The sequence below is a fragment of the Dromiciops gliroides genome, chromosome 4 (assembly GCF_019393635.1).
Source record: "Dromiciops gliroides isolate mDroGli1 chromosome 4, mDroGli1.pri, whole genome shotgun sequence".
Taxonomy (NCBI): Eukaryota; Metazoa; Chordata; class Mammalia; order Microbiotheria; family Microbiotheriidae; genus Dromiciops; species Dromiciops gliroides.
In genome coordinates this window covers 167,679,869-167,703,980 of record NC_057864.1, presented here as the reverse complement: position 1 = coordinate 167,703,980, position 24,112 = coordinate 167,679,869, and the positions used below count along the sequence as shown (strand labels likewise).

Below are 24,112 nucleotides of genomic sequence, written 5' to 3'. Positions count from 1 at the left end.
TTATTAGTGCCCACCATCCCTAAATCACCTGCATTTATTTTGTATACTGGTTTTTTTTGGGGGGGGGGTTTCAGGGCAATTGAGGGTTAAGTGACTTGCCCAAGGTCACACAGGTAGTATGTGTCAAGTGTCTGAGGTCAGATTTGAACTCAGGTCCTCCTGAATCTAGATCCAGTACTTTATCCACTGTGCCACCTAGCTGCCCCATTGTATACTGTTTTTATTGTGAACATGCTATGTTCCCTCATAGGATGTAAGCCCCTAAAGTACTCTCTTACTTTTGTAATTTTCGCCCCCAGTGCTGAACCCAGTGCCCAGCACATCAGTACTTACTAAATGTCTGCTATGGGGCAGCTAGGTGGGGCAATGCATAGAGCACCAGCTCTGGGGTCAGGAGTACCTGAGTTCAAATCCGGCCTCAGACACTTAACACTTACTAGCTGTGTGACCCTGGGCAAGTCACTTAACCCCAATTGCCTCACAAAAAAAAAATATATATATATAATATATATATACTAATATATATATATATAAAATGTCTGCTGGTCGATAGTTTCACATACAAATGTATATTACATATATGTATATACACATAGCACATATATAGTACATACATGTCATAAGATCATAGTATGATAGGACTACCTGCCATCCACGTTGCTATATTTCGTTATATTCTCCATCCCATGAGCATTCCTATTCCTTTCTTTTTCCTTCTTCCTCTTGCTGTCTTGGTTTATTTTCTGAATTTAACAGTAGGGAAGCCATTTGACTGCTCACAGCAGGTAATAAGTACTATGGCAGTCACTGGATTGGTCTATATCGATGTTTTTTAAAAAACAATGAGGGTAATTAGGCTCTCATGAAATTGCCAGCTGTATCGAGATTGGATTTGTTGTTGTTGTTGCTTTTGGTGCATATTTAAAAATAGTTTTCTTCTAAAATCGGAACCAGTAGAATCCTTTTGGGTTTTACTCAGTGATTCCATTGCTGGGCATATACCCCACGGAGATCAAAGGCAAAAAGAATGAATTCATGTATACCAGAATGTTTATAGCAGCACTTTTTGTGGTAACAAAAAAACAAAACAAAACTGGAACTGAAGTGGTTACCCATCCATCAGGGAATGGCTGGACAAATTGTCTTATGAATATAATGGAATACTAAGAACTTATGAGGTATGATGAATGTGAGGAATCCAGAAGTCTGAAATTCATTAGTCTGGGAAGACTAATGTTAAGTAAGCTTACTTTGTCATAATATGCACAATGACTATAAGAATGTAAATGAAAAGGCAACTAAATTTAGATTAATTGCAATGACTGACTGACTGTGTGCCTATCACTTTCAGGATCAACTATAAAATCCTCTGTCATTCAAAGCCCTTCATAATCTACTCCCTACTTTCCTGTCTTCTCACATTTTATACCCTCCTCCTTATACTCCCCTGTTCCTCTATACTCTGGTCTCCTTGTCCTTGAACAAGTGGACTCTAGCTTCAGACTCCAGGCATTTTAACTGACTGTCCTCTGTGTCTGGAATACTCTCCCATATATACATACCTACTGGCCTCCTTGGCCTCCTTCCAATCTCAGCTTAAATCTTACCTTCCCAATCCTCCTGAATTCCAATGTATTCCCTCTGTTAATTATTTCCAATTTATCCTGCATAAACTTGTTTGACCATATTAATGTTGCCTCCTCTAGTAGGCTGTGGAATCTCTCTTACCTTTCTTTGTAACCACATTGCTTAGCACAGTAGCTGGCACAAAGTAGATGCTTAATAAATGTTTATTGCTTGGCTATTTGTCCAAGAGAACAGACGATAAAACATGCTTCTTGGGGCCAGCTAGGTGGCATGGTGGATAAAGCACAGGCCCTGGATTCAGGAGTACCTGAGTTCAAATTTGGCCTCAGACACTTGACACTTACTAACTGTATGACCCTGGGCAAGTCACTTAATCCTCATTGCCCCGCAAAAAAACCAAAAACAAAAACAAAAAACATGCTTCTCAATCTTAGTAGATAGGTGGTAGATGACAAGAGCAGAGAATCTTACAATTCCTGTCAGACATCCATCACTTTGAGTTGCTCAGTTTTCCTTCCTTTGTTACAAGGAAGAAAGTTCAATGTGGTATTTAAAAAAAAAAAAACCTGCAGAAAGCATCAATAATACTTCCAAAAAAACCAAGCAATTTTTAGCAGCATCTTCTTTGGTAGGTATAATTATATGGCAGGTGCTTAATAAATGTTATGTGTTGAAAAGAATGTCCTTTTTCCTTTAATGCTCAGTGCCATCCTAATCTCATCCAGATTTAATTTAGTGTTCTTTAGTATTTTTACTTAATTATTTTTCAACTGAAAGACTATTTCATGCTTTGAATTAGGGGAACATTGGGTACGTGGGTGGTCTTATGACTTTGTGGTGTAGGTACACTCTTCACCAATGCAGACTCTACACCTCCACACTTTGTTGTTTTGTACAGTTCTTGTCCATACCTTTCCGTGAATCTCCAAAAAAGATCATCCAACAGACCACAGGCATTCTTCTCAATCTTTAAATATATCAGGCATGCTTGGCCTGTCCTATCCCTTGTTTCTCAGTTTGCTGCCTGAGTTTGTAATTAATAATGAATAAGTATTGGAATACTCTACAGAATATCTAATAGTCCAAGATCTCTATTTAGTGTTCCCAAAATCTAAATCCAACAGAACACAGGAAAAAGAATACATGTGATGAACTGTGGTGACTATGGTATTATAATAAGTTACATTAAATAAACAACTTCAATTAACTAGGAATTTGCTACTTCCAAAATCTTGAGTTCTCTGTACCAAGCAGTAAATAAGAGTAGAACTATGCTCTAGAATCATTTTAAAAGTGGATTGATTCCAAACTTAAATGGAAAGAGAGGCCTTGAATTTATGAGATGAATGAACTAGTACTGCCAAGAAGAATGTCTTAGAAGTATGTGGGAGGATTGGGAGGAGGGAAGAGTTTGCCTATTGGAAACAGGAGCTTAGGGAAAGAAAGTTATTGGGTTGGAAAGGACCTTGAGTACTCAACTATGGTTATTTCTGGATATGCTTCCAACTTTACTCTGGCAGTTTACACACAGTGAATTCTAAATGTCCTAGATTAGAGAGAATGTCTAGCCTTTGTTCTTATTTCATTGAGATGCTTTGTGTTAACCTAGTTTTTAAAAAATGAAACTCATAACAATTTACTCTTTACTAAAAAAATGTTGACAAACTCAGTCATCAAAGACTCTGTGGGCAAAGTGTTGAAAGACATTTCCTAACCCTAACTAGAAACATGGTACCGCTTATAATTCTATAGTAATCTTGCTTTAATTTTTCTGGATAGGCAGTTTTCTATTATTGTTAGAAGTTACTTGTTGTATTTTAAGCTAAGTGGTTATATAGCATTTTTAGTTGTAGATTTGGGCTGCTGACATCATAAATAGTAGCACTTGTGATGGGTTTTTGAGGTCAGGGACTGGCCTTTTTCATTTTTTTTGGTAACAGGATATTGGAGACCAGTTATCTCCTAGCAGGTAGGAAATTCTCTGGAGGTCCTCTACTTGAACCCTGAGGAAAGCTAACTCCTCCCATCCCCAAGGGAGGGAAAGAGAATGGAGAAGAAACCTTGAGAGAGGAGTTAGAGATGGAAAGAGCTTGGATTGCAAACACAAGGGAGTCTAGGAGAAGTAGGGCACTATTGTTGCTGCTGATTCTATCCGCAAAAGCAGAAACAAAGACTGCTGCCAGCCAGCACCATCACCATTGCTTCTCTCTCAGGGAGTGAACTGGTAAGGGGATACATTGCAGAAAGAACATTTGCAGAGTATTTGGAGCCATTCTTGTTGCCAAGAAAAGGATGGGTGATGACTTACTGTCCTTTGCTCCATTCTCATTATTCTTATACTTTCTTAGAACACTGATCCTGTATTCCCAGTCCATAATCTTTTGGGGGGGGGCGGGGCAATGGGGGTTAAACGACTTGCCCAGGGTCACACAGCTAGTAAGTGTCAAGTGTCTGAGGCCAGATTTGAACTCAGTACTCCTGAATCCAGGGCGCTGTGCTCTATCCACTGTGCCACCTAGCGCCCCTTCAGTCCATTAATCTTAAGAATTTGTTTTGCTGTTTTACTTTTGTTTTAAAAGACATCGTTTTCAAAAAAAAAAAGAAAGAAAGAAAGAAAAGAAAAAAGTTTTCTCCAAAATGAAGCATTAACCATTGATTGCTGATCTGTGTGTATCCTTGTACAAATGGTAGCAGAGGAAGAGGCAATAGGTGGTAACATACCCAGATGAGAGATTTTATTATTGTTGGGATCTTTCCTGGCAAAATAGGGGCCTGGAGCTGAACAAAGAGAGACTTTAGTGATTTTTATCTTTGTAGCATCCCAGAGCAGAGAGAAAAAATATGGATCTGTATTGCTTCCTAGACAAACCTTTAGTAACTTTAGTTGGGGTAGGTTGTGATTGTTATTTGAAGTATTGTTATCTTCCTTTTTCCAATTCCTCTTTGCATTGTTCCCTTCTCTGAAGTAGGCTTGAAAGGAAAACCCAGCCATGCCCAAGGAACAGAGCTGAGCTAGTTGACTAAAGGAATACAGCCACTACACCCAAGAGGAGGAACTAAAAAGAATAGTGCGTCCCCCCACTAGGGTAGGTACCAGAAAGGAGTAATTAGTTTTCCCCTTACCCGCACAGTGGGGCAAACTAGGTGGCATGGTAGATAAAGCACTGGCCTGGACTCAGGAGAAATTAGTCCAAATTCAGCCTCAGATACCCTTTTGCCTCAGCTTCCTTCATGCAAAAGATTCTCACAAGAGTACATTAACAGAGACTTAAACCAAGCAAATGCAACAACATAAGTATTTGTTTCTAGTCTCCCAGGAGGCTGAGACTTTAACTCAGAACCATGAAGCATTTGCAGAACTTGATTGAATAGGCATTTTACATTTCACCTTGGCTCTGTACTCCCCAAACAATTCCCCAAAGGCCTATGTCTTCTGACAAGTTTAGCCAGGGGTTGAGGTTCTTTATGTTAGTAGTTACCCTCTCCAGTGCAGAAATTCTCCCTGTTATTGCAAAGACAAAAAAAAAAAAAAAGAAAATGCCAAATGTTGAAAGGGCTTTTTTAAATAAGGAAGTAGAGCCATTTATACACTGTTGGTGGAATGGTGACTTAGTTTAAGCCATCCTGGAATGTAATTTGGAACTATGCTTTAAAAAGTCACTAGACATGCAGACCTGATGACATCATTACTAGCCATGCTGTTTACTAGAAAGTAAATGCTATATGCAAAAGAGATAAAAAAAAAGAAAGAGGGAAAGGACCCATGTCAAGTCAACAAGCATTTATTAAGTGCTCATGATGGGCCAGGCACTATGTTGAGTGCTGGAAACACAAATACAAGCAAAAAGAAAGACAGACTCTGCCTTAAAGAAACTTACATTCTAATAAAGGAAAATAACACAAAAAGGTAAAGAAAATCAGGGGTTGGGGGAAGGGTACCTTCACTGGGGCATTGTGGAGAAAGAAGTTCAGAGAGTAAGGAGTGAAGCCCAGGGAAGAATGAAGGAGTGAACATGGCTAGCTTGGACATTTTCCTTAAAATGAAGGTTTTAGAGGAATTGACCAACTAGAGGAAGGGGATACAGAATAATCTTTCTGGATGAGAAGGATGTTGGGGAAGCCTATTTGTTGTTGTTCAGTTGTATCCAACTCTTCATAACCCCATTTGGGGTTTTCTTGGCAAAGATACTAAAGTGGTTTGCCATTTCCTTCTCTAGCAAACACAAGGGAGTCTAGGAGAAGTAGGGCATTATGAGGAAACTGAGGCAAACAGAGTTAAGTGACTGGGGTCATACAACTAATAAGTATCTGAAGATGAATTTGAACTTGGGTTTCCCTGAGTTCTAGTTGCCCCTGGTGAAGGCTGGTAATAGAATGCTATTGTGCTATGGGAAATGATGAAAGGGATGGTGATGGTTTCAGAGAAACCTGGGAATACATATAAATTGATACAGAGGACAGAAGTGAACAGAACCAGAATAATTTTTACAATAATAACACTGTAAAAATAAACAACTTTAAAAGACTTAAGAATTCTTTTCGGGGCAGCTAGGTGGCACAGTAGATAGAGCACCAGCCCTGGATTCAGGAGTATCTGAGTTCAAATCCAGCCTCAGACACTTGACACTTACTAGCTGTGTGACCCTGGGCAAGTCACTTAACCCTTGCTGCCCCACCAAAAAAAAAAGAATTCTTTTCAATGCAATGACCAACCATTGTTCCAGAAGACTAATGAGGAAACATGCCTAACCTACTTTTTTGGATAGAAAAGTTAAGTTGCAGAATGAAACTTACATTTTTGGATATGGCTTGTTGGCCAGGAATTTTTGCTTGCCTATGCAAATTTATCATAAAGTTTTGGGTTTTTTTCTCTTTTTTGAGTTGAGGGGACAAATGAGAGGGAGAGAACATAAATGCTCATTAATTGAAAAGAGCAAAATAAAATTTCTTTTAAAAGAAGAACTGTCTGTGCAGTCCTAGGAAGTTTTCCATATGTTCTAGCACATGTTCCCTAGGATGATCTCTATAACTTCCCCCCCACTCCCCCCAGCCATGCTCTATGGGGTGCAATTGCCATTATATAAGAACCTGTCAGTCTCTCTAGAAGGAAAGGGCTTCTCTGTTTTGCAGAAGATGCTATCATTTCTTTTCAACTCATCTTTTGTCCTGTCATTGTTTGGTGTGTTGGAATTTTAAAATGGTCTTTTCCCTGTTCTTGAGGAAAGGAAGAAAAGAATAAACATTTATATGGTGCCTACTATGTGCCATGCGCTGTGTTAAAGCTTTACAATTTACTTGATCCTCACCACCAACTCTGGCAGGTAGCTGCTTTTTGTTATCTCCATTTCCACTCGAGAAAACTAATGCAAACAGGTTAACTTGCCCAGGGTCAAACAGCTATTAAGTGTCTGAGGCTAGATTTGAACTCAGGTCATCCTGAGTCCAGGCCCAGAGCTCTATCCACAATGCCACCTAGCTGCTTCTCCTCCCTACCTTTTCATATGGGAATATGACAATAAAACATAATTGAATAACATTTCATTTGGGGTGTCACAATTTTTTGTTTGTTTCCTTCTCTCAATAGAGATGTAAGCTGGGACTCTGGTTAAGTCTGGTTATACATCTGAAACATTTTATTGAATAAAAATTTAAAAAACCACTAAGGTCCTATGAAAATGAAAAAAAAAAGTTTTTTTTCCCCAACAAGGTATCTAAATTGTGGTTTTATATAGTTGGTTTTACACACATATTTCCCATGTAGTGCAAAAGTATGGGTTTGTCGCCAGCCTACAATCTTTGCCTGGTTTGAACTTTCATTTGGCTTTCTGGCATGAAGTTAGGGAGCAGGAAAAGAGAAGGCAGAAGAGAGCTAGTTACATAAAAGCTTTCATACAGTTGGCTGATGAGCAAATACATACCAGTGTTATCGCAATAAAATCTGAAGACATGCAAGATTACTCATGGCCAATGTCCGTGCAACAAATTCAACCCAACAAACATTTATTAAACTCCTGGTGTGTTCAAGATGCTGATTTAAGTATTACAGATACTTAAAAGACAAGAAGTCCCTGTTTTAAGGAGGTATTGTCTACCTGAGAAGTTTATAACCTGTACACAATTAAATGTAAAATCAAAGGCAAATTGAAGAGTAAGAGAGTGTTGAGGATTGAAAGGACCAGAGAAGGCTCCACAGAGAGGAGGTGGCACTTGGGCTAAATCTTGAAGGAAAAAAAGAATCCCGTGAGACATTGATGTGTAGGAAACACAGTGCAACCATGCTGATGTAAAGAATAAGGAGCATGTATCAAGCTCAGGAAAACAGTTACAGTTTACTTCCACATCGCAGGGGTTGGTGGCATGGAGCCTTTGAGATCTGGGTAATCCATATAAAATTTTTTGGCTCTCCCTTTGTAGCAGAGAAGGTCTGCTTTTTTTTCTTTTTCTTTTATGGGTTGTTTACAGTAGCTTATTGTAAAATTTGGGTTAAGTAGTCATAGGCTCTGTGTCATCTGCTGGTCTTTCCATGTCATCTGCAGCTTCTGCAAAACTCCCCCCAAATTCCCATTTAATTTCTTATGCTGACCCATGTTATATCGAAACTGCAATGGGGAAAGTCATGGTGTGGAAGAGATAGGTATAATTATCTCATGTGATTAGAATACAAGGTCAGTTTGTTAACAATAGAATACTAGGCAAGAAGCACAATGGAAGGGGGCAGCTAGGTGGTACAGTGGATAAAGCATGGGACCTGGATTCAGGAGTACCTGAGTACAAAACCGACCTCAGACACTTGACATTTGCTAGCTGTGTGACCCTGGGCAAGTCACTTAACCCTCATTGCCCCACCAAAAAAAAAAAAAAAAAAAGCACAATGGAAGGGTAGGAGTGATAATGGGCCTAGCATCACTAAGTATGAATGTAGGAAGAACCAATACAAGCTGGCTCCAGCACATCATTGCTAATAGAGTCAAGAATACGAAGGCTAGAAATTGAGAACAGGAGTAATATCATCTGGCAGAACAGAGAAGTATAGACACTTAGAAATTAAAGAGTAACGGTTCAAGTTTTATGGAAAAGAAATCATAGACAGGGACAACAAGAATTTCAAAAACACCAAGATTATAGAGTGAATAAAAGTAACATTGAAAAGATAGAATTCAATTCCTACTCATTGAGCAAACTATTCAAATTCTCCTCCCTTACTGACCAAATGTTTCCATACTGTTCACCTCCTAATTTATGATTTGTCTTTTTAGGCAAGTATCTTTCATCTCATTGAACTACACATTCTTTGTAGGAAACAGTGATCATCTGAAATTAAATTTGAGGGCCCAATTACAGACTTGAAACTGAGCTTCTTTAGTAAGTTTATTGATCAGAATGTATTTATTCCAAAGAGCAGGCATTTGATTCTCCTTCTGTCTAATGGAATTTATTAGTTGTCTATGAAAGAAGCAGTTTGTCCACAACAAGATAGGAGATGGGCAGCTAGACAAGCTATATTTTCATCTTCATTAGGACTGAGGAAAATTTCCTCTCATTATGCCATCAATAAAAAGTGTATTATGTTTGGGCAAATCACCTTACAATGTGGTATTAAATATAAACATCCCTGTGGGCTGCATATTGACTTAAAAAACCACAAATTAACATTATCTTTGTTATATTATTTTTATTTATTTTTTTAAAAATATTTCCCAATTACCTTTTAATTTGGTTTGGACTGTACTAGGGAGCTTTGCCAGCCACTTGTGAACCTCTGGCTGAATTTTTTGGTCTAGTGTGAAGCTCTTTATATCTCCAGAGAGAGCTCTCACTTAAGTCCATGGATTCCCTTTTTGTCCATGGGTTCCTTTTTGTTATTCTCCATTGTGTGATCTCCTTGAAAGCAAACACTTGTTCAGAATGCAATTAAAATCAACAGTATTATCTAGAGCCAAAACTCATTGTAAAAGTATGTACACCAAATAAACAATAGTGAACCAGCACAGGAAACTACTGTAGGTAAGTGTGCATTAATAGTTAGAGTGTGATCTTCCACAATTTAAGCCCGAGCTTAGACCACCATTAGTAAATTGGGAATGACTATGACCAAATAAATACATTAAAGAGTTCTGTTTCAAGTTCTATTGAAAGTATTTATAGGGGCAGCTAGGTGGTACAGTGGATAAAGCACCGGCCCTGGATTCAGGAAGACCTGAGTTCAAATCCAGCCTCCGACACTTGACACTAGCTGTGTGACCCTGGGCAAGTCACTTAACCCCTGTTGCCCCACAAAAAAAAAAAAAGAAAGAAACAAAGAAACAAAAATTAAATTGGCCAGAAAGTTCAAGAACACTTTTGAAATTTAAGAATATTATTTATTAAAAAGCAGTAGTGACTGCTTTTTAAAGCAGTAATGACCACTTTAAACAAAGAAATTGTTTTGATAATAGAACAGTAAATATGGCTCTGATTAGCATTAGCTATTTTCTGTTTATCGACATTAACTCAAGTTGCTTAGCCACATATAAACACAATGTTGAACACTGAACCTAAGATATACTAATGTCTGCTCAGAAGGAGATTTCCTTCCAAGAAGCCAAGGCACAGATAAACCTACTCAGCTGGAATTGTGATCTCATGTTCCCCTCCAATGATGCAGATCACAACCCACCCATGCCTGCCCATCTCATGTGACTCTCACCCATCTCCTCCCATAAGTTTGCCATAAGTGTTACATCCAATGCGTTGGGAGTCTTCCATGGCAACGTGTAAAAACAGATAAACATACAGAAAGCAAAACAGGAAAAGAGGGATTTGTGCCTTTGTTCCTTCTAGTCACAAAAGGGAAAGAGGAGGGGAGAAGCTGATGGCAGGGATTCTCTTGGATGCAAACTCCAGCAATTACTGAGTAGCAAGCAATCTGTCCATTCTAATGCATATCTACCATCTAGTGGAAACAGGCTTTAAAAAGATTAAATTCTTCAATAAATTCCCCCAGGTTTCTGTGCATACAAGATAGGCTATCATTCCACATCCCTTTTGAGTGTCAACCTGTCTGGTAAGTCACAGTCAATAAACATAACATTGACAAAAGCATCAGGAAAGATGTTCTGTGCTATGATTGTCAAAGAAGAAAGTCTCTGAAAGTGGCCAGTCAGTAGCCAACAGTGCATAGGCAGAGAAAGCTAAGCTTTAATAAGAGAATGTCTAATGGGCAGATATCATTGTCAATTAACTGAGGGGAGAAGGGTGGCAGTGGATGGTTGCTAGATTGGAAAGAAAGCATCTTTTTTTTTTTTTTGGCGGGGCAATGGGGGTTAAGTGACTGCCCAGGGTCACACAGCTAGTAAGTGTCAAGTGTCTGAGGTCAGTTTTGAACTCAGGTACTCCTGAATCCAGGACCAGTGCTTTATCCACTGTGCCACCTAGCTGCCCCAAGAAAGCATCTTTGAAAGAGAAAATGTCCTCCCTGATTTGAGGCCTATTTTATCTGATGAATTAATAAAGAATCCTAACCCATTTTAATACAATCTCAATATAGTGGCAAATTTGCTTTCTTTATTTTTAGTTTAGTGTGTTATTCTAGACTTAGCACACAGATGAATAACTCTGAGGAAGTGATCATAAATTTTTCATCATTTCAATACTGTCATTCTAGAACAAGGGCACATTGAGGAGATAACATCATCTCAATATGTGGGCTGAGTTGAGTCTGCTTCAGATGGTTTCTCTCAAAGTTAATTGATGGAAACTTCCCACCTTCAGAGTCTCTTAATTACCTTAGCAATGCCATGCCAAGACTGCTGAACTGCAGCTGTGGGTGTTACGCAGACACCCACACTATCAGTGTCAGGAAGGCAGTTCTTTCAAACCTCTAATTTATCTAATAATGTCTTTAGTGACTTGTGTAGGTTTGGCAATGGAATGAAAATGTTGGCTTGCTTGGGCTAGAACAAGAGTTCACTTTGAAGTCTTAAAATTTGTATTCTCTTAAATACACACAAAAGATACTAGCATGTACACTGGGGAAAGGATCTCATTAATACCTGGCTTTGTGTATCTAACATAATCCTTAGGGTCTGGGATCTAAAATTCTGTTAACCATCCATTTGGGCTACTCTTGATTGATTTCTCTGAGCTTCAGTTTCTTCCTATCTCATAGGAGTTATTGCAAGGAAAGCTCCTTAGAAACTTAAAATTGCTATAGAAATGTAAGTTATTATTTCTGTCACTTCTCTTTGAATAAAAATGTTAACTCATTGTTTGCTACAGTAAAAGTACTGTTAGTATCTAGCCATACTCTGGGCATTTAGAATCAGAAAATCATCTTATTTTAGAGTGAGAAAGAAATTTAAAGATTATCTAGTTCCCTTAATTTTTCTTTTTTTTTAAAATAGTACTTTAGTGGGCAGCTAGGTGGCGCAATGGATAAAGCATTGGCCCTGGATTCAGGAGGACCTGAGTTCAAATCTAGCCTCAGACACTTGACACACTTACTAGCTGTGTGACCCTGGGCAAGTCACTTAATTCTCATTGGCCTGCAAAAAAAAATCCCAGAAAAACAAAAACAATAAAATAGTATTTTATTTTTTCAATTACATGTAAGATAGTTTTCAACATTCATTTTTATAAGATTTGGAGTTCAAATTTTTATCCCTTCCTCCCTTCCCTTCCCCCTCCCCAAGACAGCAAACAATCTGATATAGGTTATGCATTACAATCATATTAAACATATTTGCACATGAGTTATGTTATGAGAGAAGAATCAGAATAGGAAAAAAAAACCCATAAGAAAGAAGAAACAACAACAAAAAATGTGAAATGTATGCTCAATTTGCAGACTCCATAGTTCTTTTTCTGGATATGAAGAGCATTTTCCATCATGAGTCTGTTGGCATTGTCCTAGATCATTGTATTGCTGAGAAGAGCTAAAAGTTAATCATTGAGCAGTATTGTTGATACTCTGTACAACATTCTCTTGGTTCTCATTTCACTCAACATCAGTTCATGTAAGTCCAGGTTTTTCTGAAATCTGCCTGCTCATCATTTCTTACAGCACAATAGTGTAACGATTGGAATGACGCCACCTGCTGGAGACTTACTGTAGAAGAGTTCTGCCCATGAAGCGAAGGTCTTTGAGGGCAAGACCAGGAGTCAGGAAGTGACACAGGCTAGTGGGAGGAGGAAGGAAGAGACTGGCGCTCAGTCTAGGGCTCTTTCCTTTGGACTCTGGTGGAGAGCGGAGCTAGAAATGTGCTCTCCCTTTAAAGATAGGAATCTAGGCCTTTCTCTCTCTTTACCAAATTCTTATTCTCCTTAATAAATGCTTAAAAGTCTAACTCTTGCTAAAGCTTATAATTTATTGGCAACCACTCATTAGATATTTTAGACAGGCTAGCTAGAATTTTAGCCCTTAAACAATAGTATTCCATTACATTCATATACCACAACTTGTTTAGCCATTCCCCAATTGATGGGCATCCCCTCAATTTCTAATTCTTTGCCACCACAAAAAAAGAGCTGCTATAAATATTTTTGTACATGTGGGTCCTTTCCCCTTTTTTATGATCTCTTTGGGATAGAGATCTAGTAGTAATATTTCTGAGTTCCCTTCATTTTTCAAGTGAGAAAACAGAGGCCCAGAGAAATTAATGTTTTCTGACTCCTGGTCCCATTATGCCACATTGCCTCTATTAAGATTGGACAAAGATGTTAGATTCTGTAATTTTTATTCTCTCCCAGAAAACTGTCGGCTCACCCAGTATGAAACCACACATATCCAGCCTTCAGAGTCAGGCTGTGTCACTGATTAGATACTGAGATAGCGTCTAATCTTTTGGACCCTGTGGAAAAATGGAGATAACATGAGGTATGAATTATAAGATACCACTGCCTTCTAAGGATTTAAGTTATTGCCATAATTATGAGGAACTTCCCCTGATTGCTTTAGCAAACAAAGCCAGGTTACAAAGGGAAAAAAAACCCCAACCACTTGTGTGTTCACTGCAGCGAGGGGAAATCCTAAAGGTTTCCTTTAATGTAGTCCATGTTGCTGGGTCCACACTCTGCAGTGTGAAGTCTAAACAGGAAAGTAGTCATATCTTACATAGAAAACTAACATGCTCTTTCTTGAGATTTGTCATTCGGCAAAGAATATAGTGTTAATCCCCAGATTCTGAGAATGATTTTCATGCTCCCATAATGACAGAACATCTGTGTCTGTCTTAACATTCTGCTGTATCACTGCTTGACTTTTACAAAACGAAACATTTAGGAAAAGCCTGACAAAAATTAATTTGTGTAAACATTGACTAAAGACTGAGCCACAGAAGGTGTGTGGTTTGTGCATTATAACACAATCAATGCCTTTTTGTGAATCATAAAATATTCTTCTGAGCAGGTTTTAGCTTTATGTTTTATTATGGTTGGATTTTTTTTAAAGACTACAAATAGAATGGCAAGGTAGACTAAAAGATGTTATGCAGGTAGTGTTGGCTAAAGATTAAATTCTTATAGCAGGTTAGGGTTTTTTGTTTTGTTTCTTGTTTTGTTTTGTTTTTTTAGTGAGGCAATTGGGGTTAAGTGACTAAAAGATGTTATGCAGGTAGTGCTGGCTAAAGATTAAATTCTTATAGCAGGTTAGGGCTTTTTGTTTTGTTTTTTGTTTTGTTTTGTTTTGTTTTTTTTAGTGAGGCAATTGGGGTTAAGTGACTTGCCCAGGGTCATACAGCTAGTAAGTGTTAAGTGTCTGAGGCCACATTTGAACTCAGGTCCTCCTGAATTCAGGGCTGGTGCTCTATCCACCACATCACCTAGCTGTCCCTGAGCAGGTTAGTTATTAATAGCAGGGATAAAGAAAAAGGACATTTATGAATGTGGCCCATACAAAGTGAAATCCCAAAGATTTCAATGCATGCTAGTTGAGTTGAAAGTTCATGTATAGTTCTAGTGGGAAGGATAATTATTTGTTAGCTGAAAGTAATATGAGTAAGTGGGATAGGTGAAATCTGAAATAACTAAGGAAATAGTTTGAACTTCCAAGCATATCAATTTATTAAGAGCTACATGCCAATTGCATAACAAATTGTGACGAGGGGGGCAGCTAGGTGGCACAGTGGATAAAGCACCGGCCCTGGATTCAGGAGGACCTGAGTTCAAATCCGGCCTCAGACACTTGACACTTACTAGCTGTGTGACCCTGGGAAAGTCACTCAACCCCTCATTGCCTCCCCAAAAAACCCCAAAAAACAAAAAACAGATTGTGACTAGGCCTCATCAGCTTGGCACTAAAGCCTGAATACAGGGGCAGACAGATTTTTATGCATTAAAACAAAACAATTAAACGGGATATAAGCCAGGATACAAGATTAGGTAATCTGATTTCTAATTGGAGGAAAGGTTAGGAATGTCAAAGTTGGGAGGGGAGAACCAAAAGGTACAATTCCCTGAAATCAGAAAAGGTTTCCCCCTCTCCCTCTTCTAAGTGTCTGTATTTAATCAAAGAATACAAGGAAGTGGTAACCGAACAGTACAAGGCCAGTTTCCAGATAAGACATATGGGTTGCTTTAGATGTATAAAGAAAACTCCTTGCATCGATCTTTGGATCTGACTGAATTTCTGGTCAGTACAACCTAGGTCTATGAGTTAACCTAGATTAAGGGTCTCTAAGGAACAGGTAGAGGTGGGCCAGCTTCCCAGTCATGAATGCCATAAAGTTTTCTCACAATTTCCATAATTGAATAAAATTTTCTCACAAGATAGAAATGGGACTAGACCCATAATTGAATAGAAAAGCAGCTGAGCTAGATCCAAACTGAGTTGCAAGATGGAGTCAGTGTGATTCACTCAAGTCCCACAATTCCTTCAGTAGTTTTATCATGGTATCAATATGTGACAGTCTTATTGAACCTGGGAGCCTCCTTATGTGACAAGCTATAGGAAATTCAATTCTTTAAAAAATTCTAATACATTTTCATGTACACAGAGTCACTACTGGCTTTACTGAAAAGCATCCTATTTAAATGATTAGCTATCCAACAGAAGTATAAATAAAATGCTGATGGATGATACCTCTCTTTTCTTAGTTGAGGATATTTATGCTAGATGAAAAATGATCCAATGGCACATAATATAGAATTATTACATTTACCTACTCCTATAGCTAGGAAGGCTGACTGGGTGCTTTGAAGTAGAAAGCAAAGAACAAAAGACTGAATGAGCATTCATTCCCTTTATGAACTTGTTTTTATGAGGGCATAAAGCCCTTGATGGTTGGGATGATGGATACTTAAGAAAGATATGGTAATACAGAGTAATCTGAATTGGGAGGGGATGGTGGGTTGGGGGTATGTGTATGAAAATTTAGAGAGGGGAAGTCTAGACCTCTTAATTCATTGATGTGGGAACTCCCAGTGTGGAATGTCTTTTAACCAATGCAAATAGTAACTCATCTGTAATTTATGGTCTTTCAATGTTGTTGCCTGGGGCACTGAGTGGTTAAGAGACCTATCCAGGGTCACAGAGTCAGTTTTTGACAGAGACTGGACTTGACCCCATGTTTTCCTGACTCCAAATCCCACTCTTATGACATCCTGTCTCAACCACCTGTATAATTTTTATAAAAACAATCATTTTCAAGTCTACTTCAAGTAATTAAGGAGGATTACTTAACAACTCAGAATTCCTGAGGTGAAGTACAAAAGACCTGGATTCATATCCCACACAGACACTTACTAGCTTTGTGACCCTGGGCAAGTCTCTTAACCTCCTACTGCCCCAGGCTCCTTTCTCTCTCTTTTTTAAAATAATATTTTATTTTTCTCCAATTATATATAAAGATAATTTTTAATATTCATTTTTACAGAATTTTTCTCCCTCCCTCCTTGCTCTCCCCTCACCCTAAAATGGTAAGCAATTTTATATAGGTTATTCATGTGTCATCACATAAAACATATTTCCATATTAGTCATGTTGGGAAAGAAGAAAGACCAAAAGGAAAGCACACACATACACACACAAATAAAGTATGGTATGCTTCAATTTGTATTCAGAGTCTATCAGTTCTTTCTCAGGATGTAGATGGCATTTTTCCATCATGAGTCCTTTAGAATTCTCTTGGATCATTTTGTTGCTAACAGGAGCTAAGTCATTCATAGATTCATAGATCATCACAAAATATTGCTATTACTGTGTACAATGTTCTCCTGGTTCTGCTCATTTTACTTTGCATCTGTTCATGTGAGTCTTTCCAAGTTTTTCTGAAATCCACCTACTCAACATTTATTATAGCACAATAGTATTCCATGACATTCATATACCACAGCTTGTTCAGCCATTCCCCAATTGATGGGTATCCTCTCAATTTCAAATTGTTTTGCCTAGGCTTCTCTCTTAAGACTCCAAATTACAGAAAAGTTGCTCACTGCACTGGTGGAGAGAGTTTCTGTACTGGTAGTTCCCATACCAATGAATTAAGTGGTCTAGACTTACCCCCCAAAATATAGCATAGACTGTTATCTGGAAATTGAACCTCTCTGTGTCTCAGTTTCTTCACCTATAAAATGAAGGGGTTAGATTCAGTGGCCTTTAAAGTTCCAGCTCTAAATCTAGGATCTTATGGCCCTATGTTATAGTTCCAGGGTTTAAAATGACTATAAAGTTAAATTTGCTGATTTCAGAAGAATCAAGTGGAATTCAGCAACATGGTACTGTGAAAAGAACACTGACCCGTGAAAGTAGTTTGAAGTGCTGGGGATACAAAGAAAGGCACAAGACAGTTCCCACTTCACCACCCGAGTTCCTCTCCCACTTCAGATGCTCACTCCCATCCTGACCTTGGACAACACTCTTTGGGTGTCAGTTTACTCATCTGTAAAATGAAGGGGTGGAATTTCATGGCTTCTAAGGTTTTTTCCAGCTCTAGACCTAGCATACTTCTGATGATGGCACTATGGTTATCCTAATTAAACATGATTATTTTTTCTACTTAAAGAAAAGGTGATTGAATTAGTCAAAACATTCTATTTTTCAAAGCTCCTCACAAAATTCAGAGAGGTCTCAATGCAGTAAAATTTATTAAATCATTCCCCCAACAAGAGAGATTTGCATTGCCTTAATATTTGTCAGACATATCTTTTGTTGTTGTTCAATTGTTTCATGTCCAAGGGTTTTCTTGGCAAAGATCCTGGAGTGGTTTGCCATTTCCTTCTCCAGCTCATTTTACAGATGAGGAAACTGAGGCAAACTGGGTTAAGTGATTTGCCCAGGATGACATAACTACTAAGTATCTGGGGCCAGACTTGAACTCTGGAAGAAGATAAGTCTTCCTGACTCCAGGCCTGGGACTCTAGCCAATGTGCCACCTAGCTGCTTCCAGACATATTTTACATTTGTTCAAACATCAAAACTTCTTGTTTCAGAATCTTCCTAGTACTGTAAGAAAAAAGGTGAATGGAGGCAGTTATTAGCACGTTAGTCACTCCTGGTAATTCTCTTAATAATGACAGGATATGCTTCTGTTAAGTAGTATCAAACATTCTCTGCTGTGACTATTTTAAAATATATTTGCAAATCTGATTTTTCAGAAATAATCACTGTTTTAATTCAAAGTCAAAACCATAAGAAAAGATTCAGGCTTAGTTTATAGCTTTCTGTCACATGGGAATAGCTATGTGGATAAAGTGTCTGGCTTGATGTTGAACATCTCCCTAGGTATTAGTCAGCTAATCCTCTTCCCTACCTCACTGAAAATATTTTCATTCTGTCTGACAAAAAAAGGAAAAAAAAATTAACAGGGACTAAAAGTATCTTCTTGCAGATGATACATCTGCCACTAATGGAACTGATGGTTAATGCTCTTATTTGCTAAAGTTTTAGCATCCTTTTATGAATCCAGAGCTAAACGGTTGGAAATTGAACAATAAAGTTTCCTTTTTAACTCAGAGATGATGAGAGGTTGGGGGTGGGGGAAGTGATTGTACAGGAAAAGTGATTAGAGAATAACCACTAGAGCCTATATGATCAGTCATATGGCAGTAAAGACAGGGGAGTAAAATAAAACAAGCTTTATTAAAAACACACACAGTAGGGACAGCTAGGTGGCACAGTGGATAGAGCACCGGCCCTGGAGTCAGGAGTACCTGAGTTCAAATCCGGCCTCAGACACTTAACACTTACTAGCTGTGTGACCCTGGGCAAGTCACTTAACCCCAATTGCCTCACTAAAAAAAAAAAAAAAAACCAAACCACACACAGTAGGGGCAGCTAGGTGGTGCAGTAGATAGAGCACCAGCCCTAGATTCAGGATGACCTGAGTTCAAATCCAGCCTCAGACACTTGACACTTACTAGCTGTGTGACCCTGGGGAAGTCCCTTAACCCTCATTGCCCACAAAACAAACAAACAAAATAACATACACACACACACACACACACACACACACACACACAGAATCACTTTCAAGTCTACTGCAAGGAATTAAGGAAGGTTGCTTAACAACTCAGAATTCCTGAGTTGGAGTCAGGAAGACCTGGGTTTAGATCCCATGCAGACATTTAATAGCTTTGTGATCCTGAGCTAGTCTCTTAACCTCTTACTAACCCGAGACAACTCTCTTAATGCTATATATTACAAAGAAATTGCTAATAGCATTGGTGAAGGGAGTTTCTGCACTGGGAGTTCCCATACCAATGAATTAAATGGTCCAGTCCCACCCAGGAATTAGGGGCTCTAGTTAGGACTCTTGGATTTATTCAGAAGAATAAACTTTTTGTTAGGTACCACCATTCAAGGACAGATCTGTATGTTGCCTCAGAACTCTAGGTTTCACAGGGACCTACCACAGACGGTTATTGAATTGTTTCAGTTATGGCTAACTCTTTGTGGCCCCATCCCATTTGTGGTGTTCTTGGCAAAGATATGAGAGAGATTTGCTGTTTCCTTCTCCAGCTCATTTTACAGATGAAGAAACTGAGGCAGGCAAAGTTAAGTGACTTCCCCAGAGCCACACAGCTAATAAGTGTCTGAGGCTACATTTGAACTCAGGTCCTCATGACTCCAGACCCAGTGCTCTATCCACTGCACCACCTAGCTGCCCCACCATAAGTGGAGATCCTACTTATTGACCCTGTAGATTATAACTCCATGAAAGTAAGGACCACCATCTTCTAAATCTTTGCATCTCTCCTGATACAGTACTTTATGCATAATAAATGTTTAATTGAATTGATTTCACAGTTGTCAAAGGGGCCCTCTCTAAATGTTTTGCTCAGCAATGGAGGATTTAAACAGTGCTACTGTATCCCCTTTATTTTATGATGCCTATTTGTTTTTAATTTTGCAGTTATTTCCTGACATACCCACTGTAGAATCTTTCTAGTAACAAAGAAAAGCAGTTAAGCAAAACCCTAGGGTCATTCATATTCTCTCTGTGTGTCTCTGTCTCTGTGTCTCTGTCTCTCTTTGTCTCTCTGTCTCTCTCTCTGCCTCTCTCACACATACTTGCTCTTGCTCTTGCTCTCCCCCTACCTCAATTGACCATTGCATTTCATCCGAATTTAGCTTCTTTTTAGTTTTATCTTTTTTTCTTTTTCTTTTCTTTTCTTTTTTTTTTTTTGGTGGGACAATGAGGGTTAAGTGACTTGCCCAGGGTCACACAGCTAGTAAGTGTCAAGTGTCAAGTGCCTGAGGCCAGATTTGAACTCAGGTCCTCCTGAATCCAGGGCTGCTGCTTTATCCACCGCACCACCTAGCTGCCCCGTTAGTGTTATCTTTATTAGCATCATTTCAATTATTGTATTGGTTCTGGTTTTTTTGCTCTGTTTTCATTCATACACCTCCCTATATTTTTCTGAATCCCTCCCCTTTCATTTCTTAAAGCAGAATAGTATTCACATCCCACATTTCTTTCATCCATTCTCCAACCTAAGAGTTCCCACTTTCTCTCTACTCTTTTTTGTTACCACAAAAAAAAAATCCACTGCTATAAATATTTTGGTATTTGGGGTCTTTTTTGCTTTGACCTCCTTGTATCCCTTCTGATTTTGAAATTACTTCAGCTATATATGAAATTCACTGCTTTATTAACTCTTGCTGAAAACTGCCTTCCCTTTATCTTTTTCAGTAATTGCCCTTCCTTTTTGGCTGCTGCTTTAGCCAGAGCAACATCAGATGAAGTCCTGCAGAGTGATCTTTCTATGTACTATATACCAAAGGAAACAGATGGCACAGAAGGAACTGTGGGTAAGTAGCTCTGTACATTATTTAAAATACTAAAATGTTATTATGCAAAATGACCCACAACACAGGGCACTTAAATCTATATTCAATTGTTTTTCCTCAGTGATGGATTTAAATAATTCACATCGACTACCAGAGAGGGGCATTTTTTTTAAAAAGTAGGTGGGAGGGGGGAAAACTTTTCGTTTTTGTAGATGAATTCAGAACAAGTAAAAAGGAAACAGCTATGATGACAACTCTAGTGGAAGAGATTGAAGACTCTACAAATGGAAAGTGTGATTCAAAGAGAAGCATTCATTATTATTAGCCATTATATATATGTATATATAATATATAGCTAAATATTAACTATATTAGTCTAGTATTAAAGAACAGTAATTATTAGTCAAGGAGCCTGTCAGGTTATTGTTATTTTTTTTTTAAATCATGTCTGATTTGAGTTTAAATGGAACAAAATAAATGTAAAGTTTTGTAGCTTACCTTTAATAAATCCACATCCAGCAATGAAAATGTTGAACTATACAAAAGAAGAAGCAAAAGAAGTCAAGAGCAAAACAAACAAAAAAGCTTCCTAAAAACAATTGTAAAGGAGAACTCTTTGTTACAGTAGATTTCTTATCTACCAATAAGGAAATGGCTATAAGGAAAATGTGCAGCTGGTATTCCAGCCTTTCAGAGAGGCTGTTGTAGGCTATTTTCCCCCAGGCAAAGGAGCAGAATAGATTTGTCAATGTCTTAGGCAGAATTTATTCAGTCCATAACTGCCTTTGAGGAAATGTTGATGTTTTTGAAAATAAGAGGCCTTTCAGCTCAAAATAATCCAGTATGGCATTTTTTCATTTCAACACATTAACCTAAGACCTACTATGTTTATCATTCTAGACCCCAGTGATAAAAAGAAAGAAATATCATAGTCTTTGATTCAAGGAGCTTATTTCCAGATGAGAGATGGGGATGATGACTTAAGTGTCTGCTTTGTACCAGCTGCAAGTGCTAGGTTCTGGGGATACAATGACCAAAGCAAAAGTTCCTGCCTTCGAGGAACTTATATTCTACTGAGAGATAGAATATGCACAGTAATAAATTAAAATATAAGTCAAACTGGAGAGGATGGGGATCAGAAAAGCCTGACAGAGGAGGAGGTCACTGAGTGAGCTTTGAAGGAAAACAATTCTGCCAGGCAAAGATGAGGAGGAAGTACATCCCAGGCAAGTAAGAAAGCCAATGAAAATCCATGGAGGCAGGAGAGAAAGTACTGAATTTAGGAAATGAGGCTGGTCTAGCTGGAATATAAAATTCATAAAGGGCTGTAATATGAACTAAGGCTAGAAGGACAAGTAAAAGTCAGATTGTGAAGGGTCTTAAATGCTAGTCAAAGGACTAACATTCTATCAGAGAAGCAGTGGGGAGGAAGAAGAGAAAGCTTTCAGTTGGGACTCAGGAAAGGTTTCATAGATAAGGCAGTACCTGAGCTAAGCCTTGAATGAAGATGAGGATTCTGAAAGGCAGAAATAAGAGAGCGCCATTCTTCTCATGAAAGATGGCCAGTGCAAATGCATTGAGGGAGACGGCATATTGAGTTAGAGGAACGCCTAGTTTAAGTAGATTTACCTAGGAGGGATATGATAGGACCTGTGCCCTAGATTATTTCAGTAGGTATGGTAAGCATGTATTTAAAAGGGAAGAGTTAGTAGGCTATTGCAATAGTGCAGATGAGAGGCGAGGGAAGCTGCTGAGCAAGTGGAGCAAATGGGACAGATATGAGAGATGTTGCAGAGAGCACTGACAGCATGTGGCAATTGATTAGAAGTGAGGCAATGGGGGTAGCTAGGTGGTACAGTGGATAAAGCACTGGCCTTGGATTCAGGAGGACCTAAATTCAAATCCAGCCTCAGATACTTGACCCTTACTAGCTGTGTGACCCTGGGCAAGTCACTTAACCCCAATTGCCTTACCAAAAAAAAAAAAAAACCAAACAGAAGTAAGACAATGAGGGAAAGGGAAGAGGCAGATATAACATTTTGAATCTGGGTAACTGGGAGAGTGATAGTACTCTTAGCAAAATTAGGGAAGTTGGGAAGAAAGTTTGGGTTTTGTTTGGTTTGATTTGGAGAAAGGAAGAAAGATATATGACTTAAGTATTGGAAATGATAAATTTGAGGTGCCACTGGGACAACCTGGTGATACTGTCCAACAGGCAGCTGGATGGAAAACTGGAGCACAAGTGGAAATTAGAACTAGATATTTTGATTTGAGAATCATCTGCAAACATGTTATTATTACACCAATGCAAACAGAAGAGGTCACCCTGGCAGAGTATAGAAAGGGAAGAGAGCTGAAGGACAGAGCTTTGAGGAATGTTCATACATAGGGAGCAGCAGGAAGGATGAAGAACTTAGCTTTTTCTGGTCAAAAAGCTTGGGAAAGAACCAGAAAAGAGGAGAGTCACGGAAGCCAAGGGGGGAAAGAGGAATGCAAATTAAAACAACTGAGATTCTACCTCATACCTATCAGATTGGCTAACATGAAAGAAAAGGAAAATGACAAATGCTGGAGGGGAAATGGGAAAATTGGGACACTAATACACTTTTGGTGGAGTTGTGAACTGGTTCAGCCATTCTGAAGAGCAATTTGGAACTATGCTCAAAGGAGTATAACACTGTATATACTTTTTGACCTAGCAATACCACTACTAGGTATGTAACCTCAAAAACATAAAAGGGAAAGGAAAGGGACCCATATGCACAAAGACATTTATAGCAGCTCTTTTTATGGTAGCATTTGGGGATGGCTGAACAAGTTGTGGTTTATGATTGTGATGGAATACTATTGTGCTATAAGAAATGACAAGCAGGATACTTTCAGAAAAACCTGGGAAGAATTATATGAACTGATGCAAAGAGAAGTGAGCAGAACCAGGAAACCATTGTACACAGTAGCCAATATTGTCTGATGATCAACTATGAATGGCTTAGTTGTTCTCAGCAACCCAATGATCCGTTACAGTCCAAAGGACTTATGATGAAAAATACTATGCACCTTCAGAAAAAGAACTATGGAGTCTAAATGCAGATCAATGCATACTTTTTATTATTTATTTTTCTGGAATGTCGTGAGGGGTTTTTGGTCTTTGTTTTCTTTTGTAACTGGCTAATACAGAAATATGTTTTGTATGGCTTTACTGTATAATGTATGTCAAATTGCTTGCTATCTCAAGGAGGGAGATGGGGAGGGAGAGAATTTAGATTAGAAATTGGTTTTATATGTAATTAAGAAAAAAAATTTAAGGTTACTGCTGACCCA

General features: G+C 38.5%; 1 protein-coding gene across 1 annotated transcript in view; it reads left to right on the top strand.

Moving 5' to 3' along the window:
• The window catches only part of PPM1E (protein phosphatase, Mg2+/Mn2+ dependent 1E), a 247,924-nt gene that overhangs the window by 182,082 nt on the left and 41,730 nt on the right, over positions 1 to 24,112 (top strand). Inside the window, exon 2 of the mRNA XM_044001847.1 lies at positions 20,694 to 20,812. Coding sequence (XP_043857782.1) covers positions 20,694 to 20,812 — 119 coding nt within the window. The remainder of the gene's footprint in view (positions 1 to 20,693; positions 20,813 to 24,112) is intronic.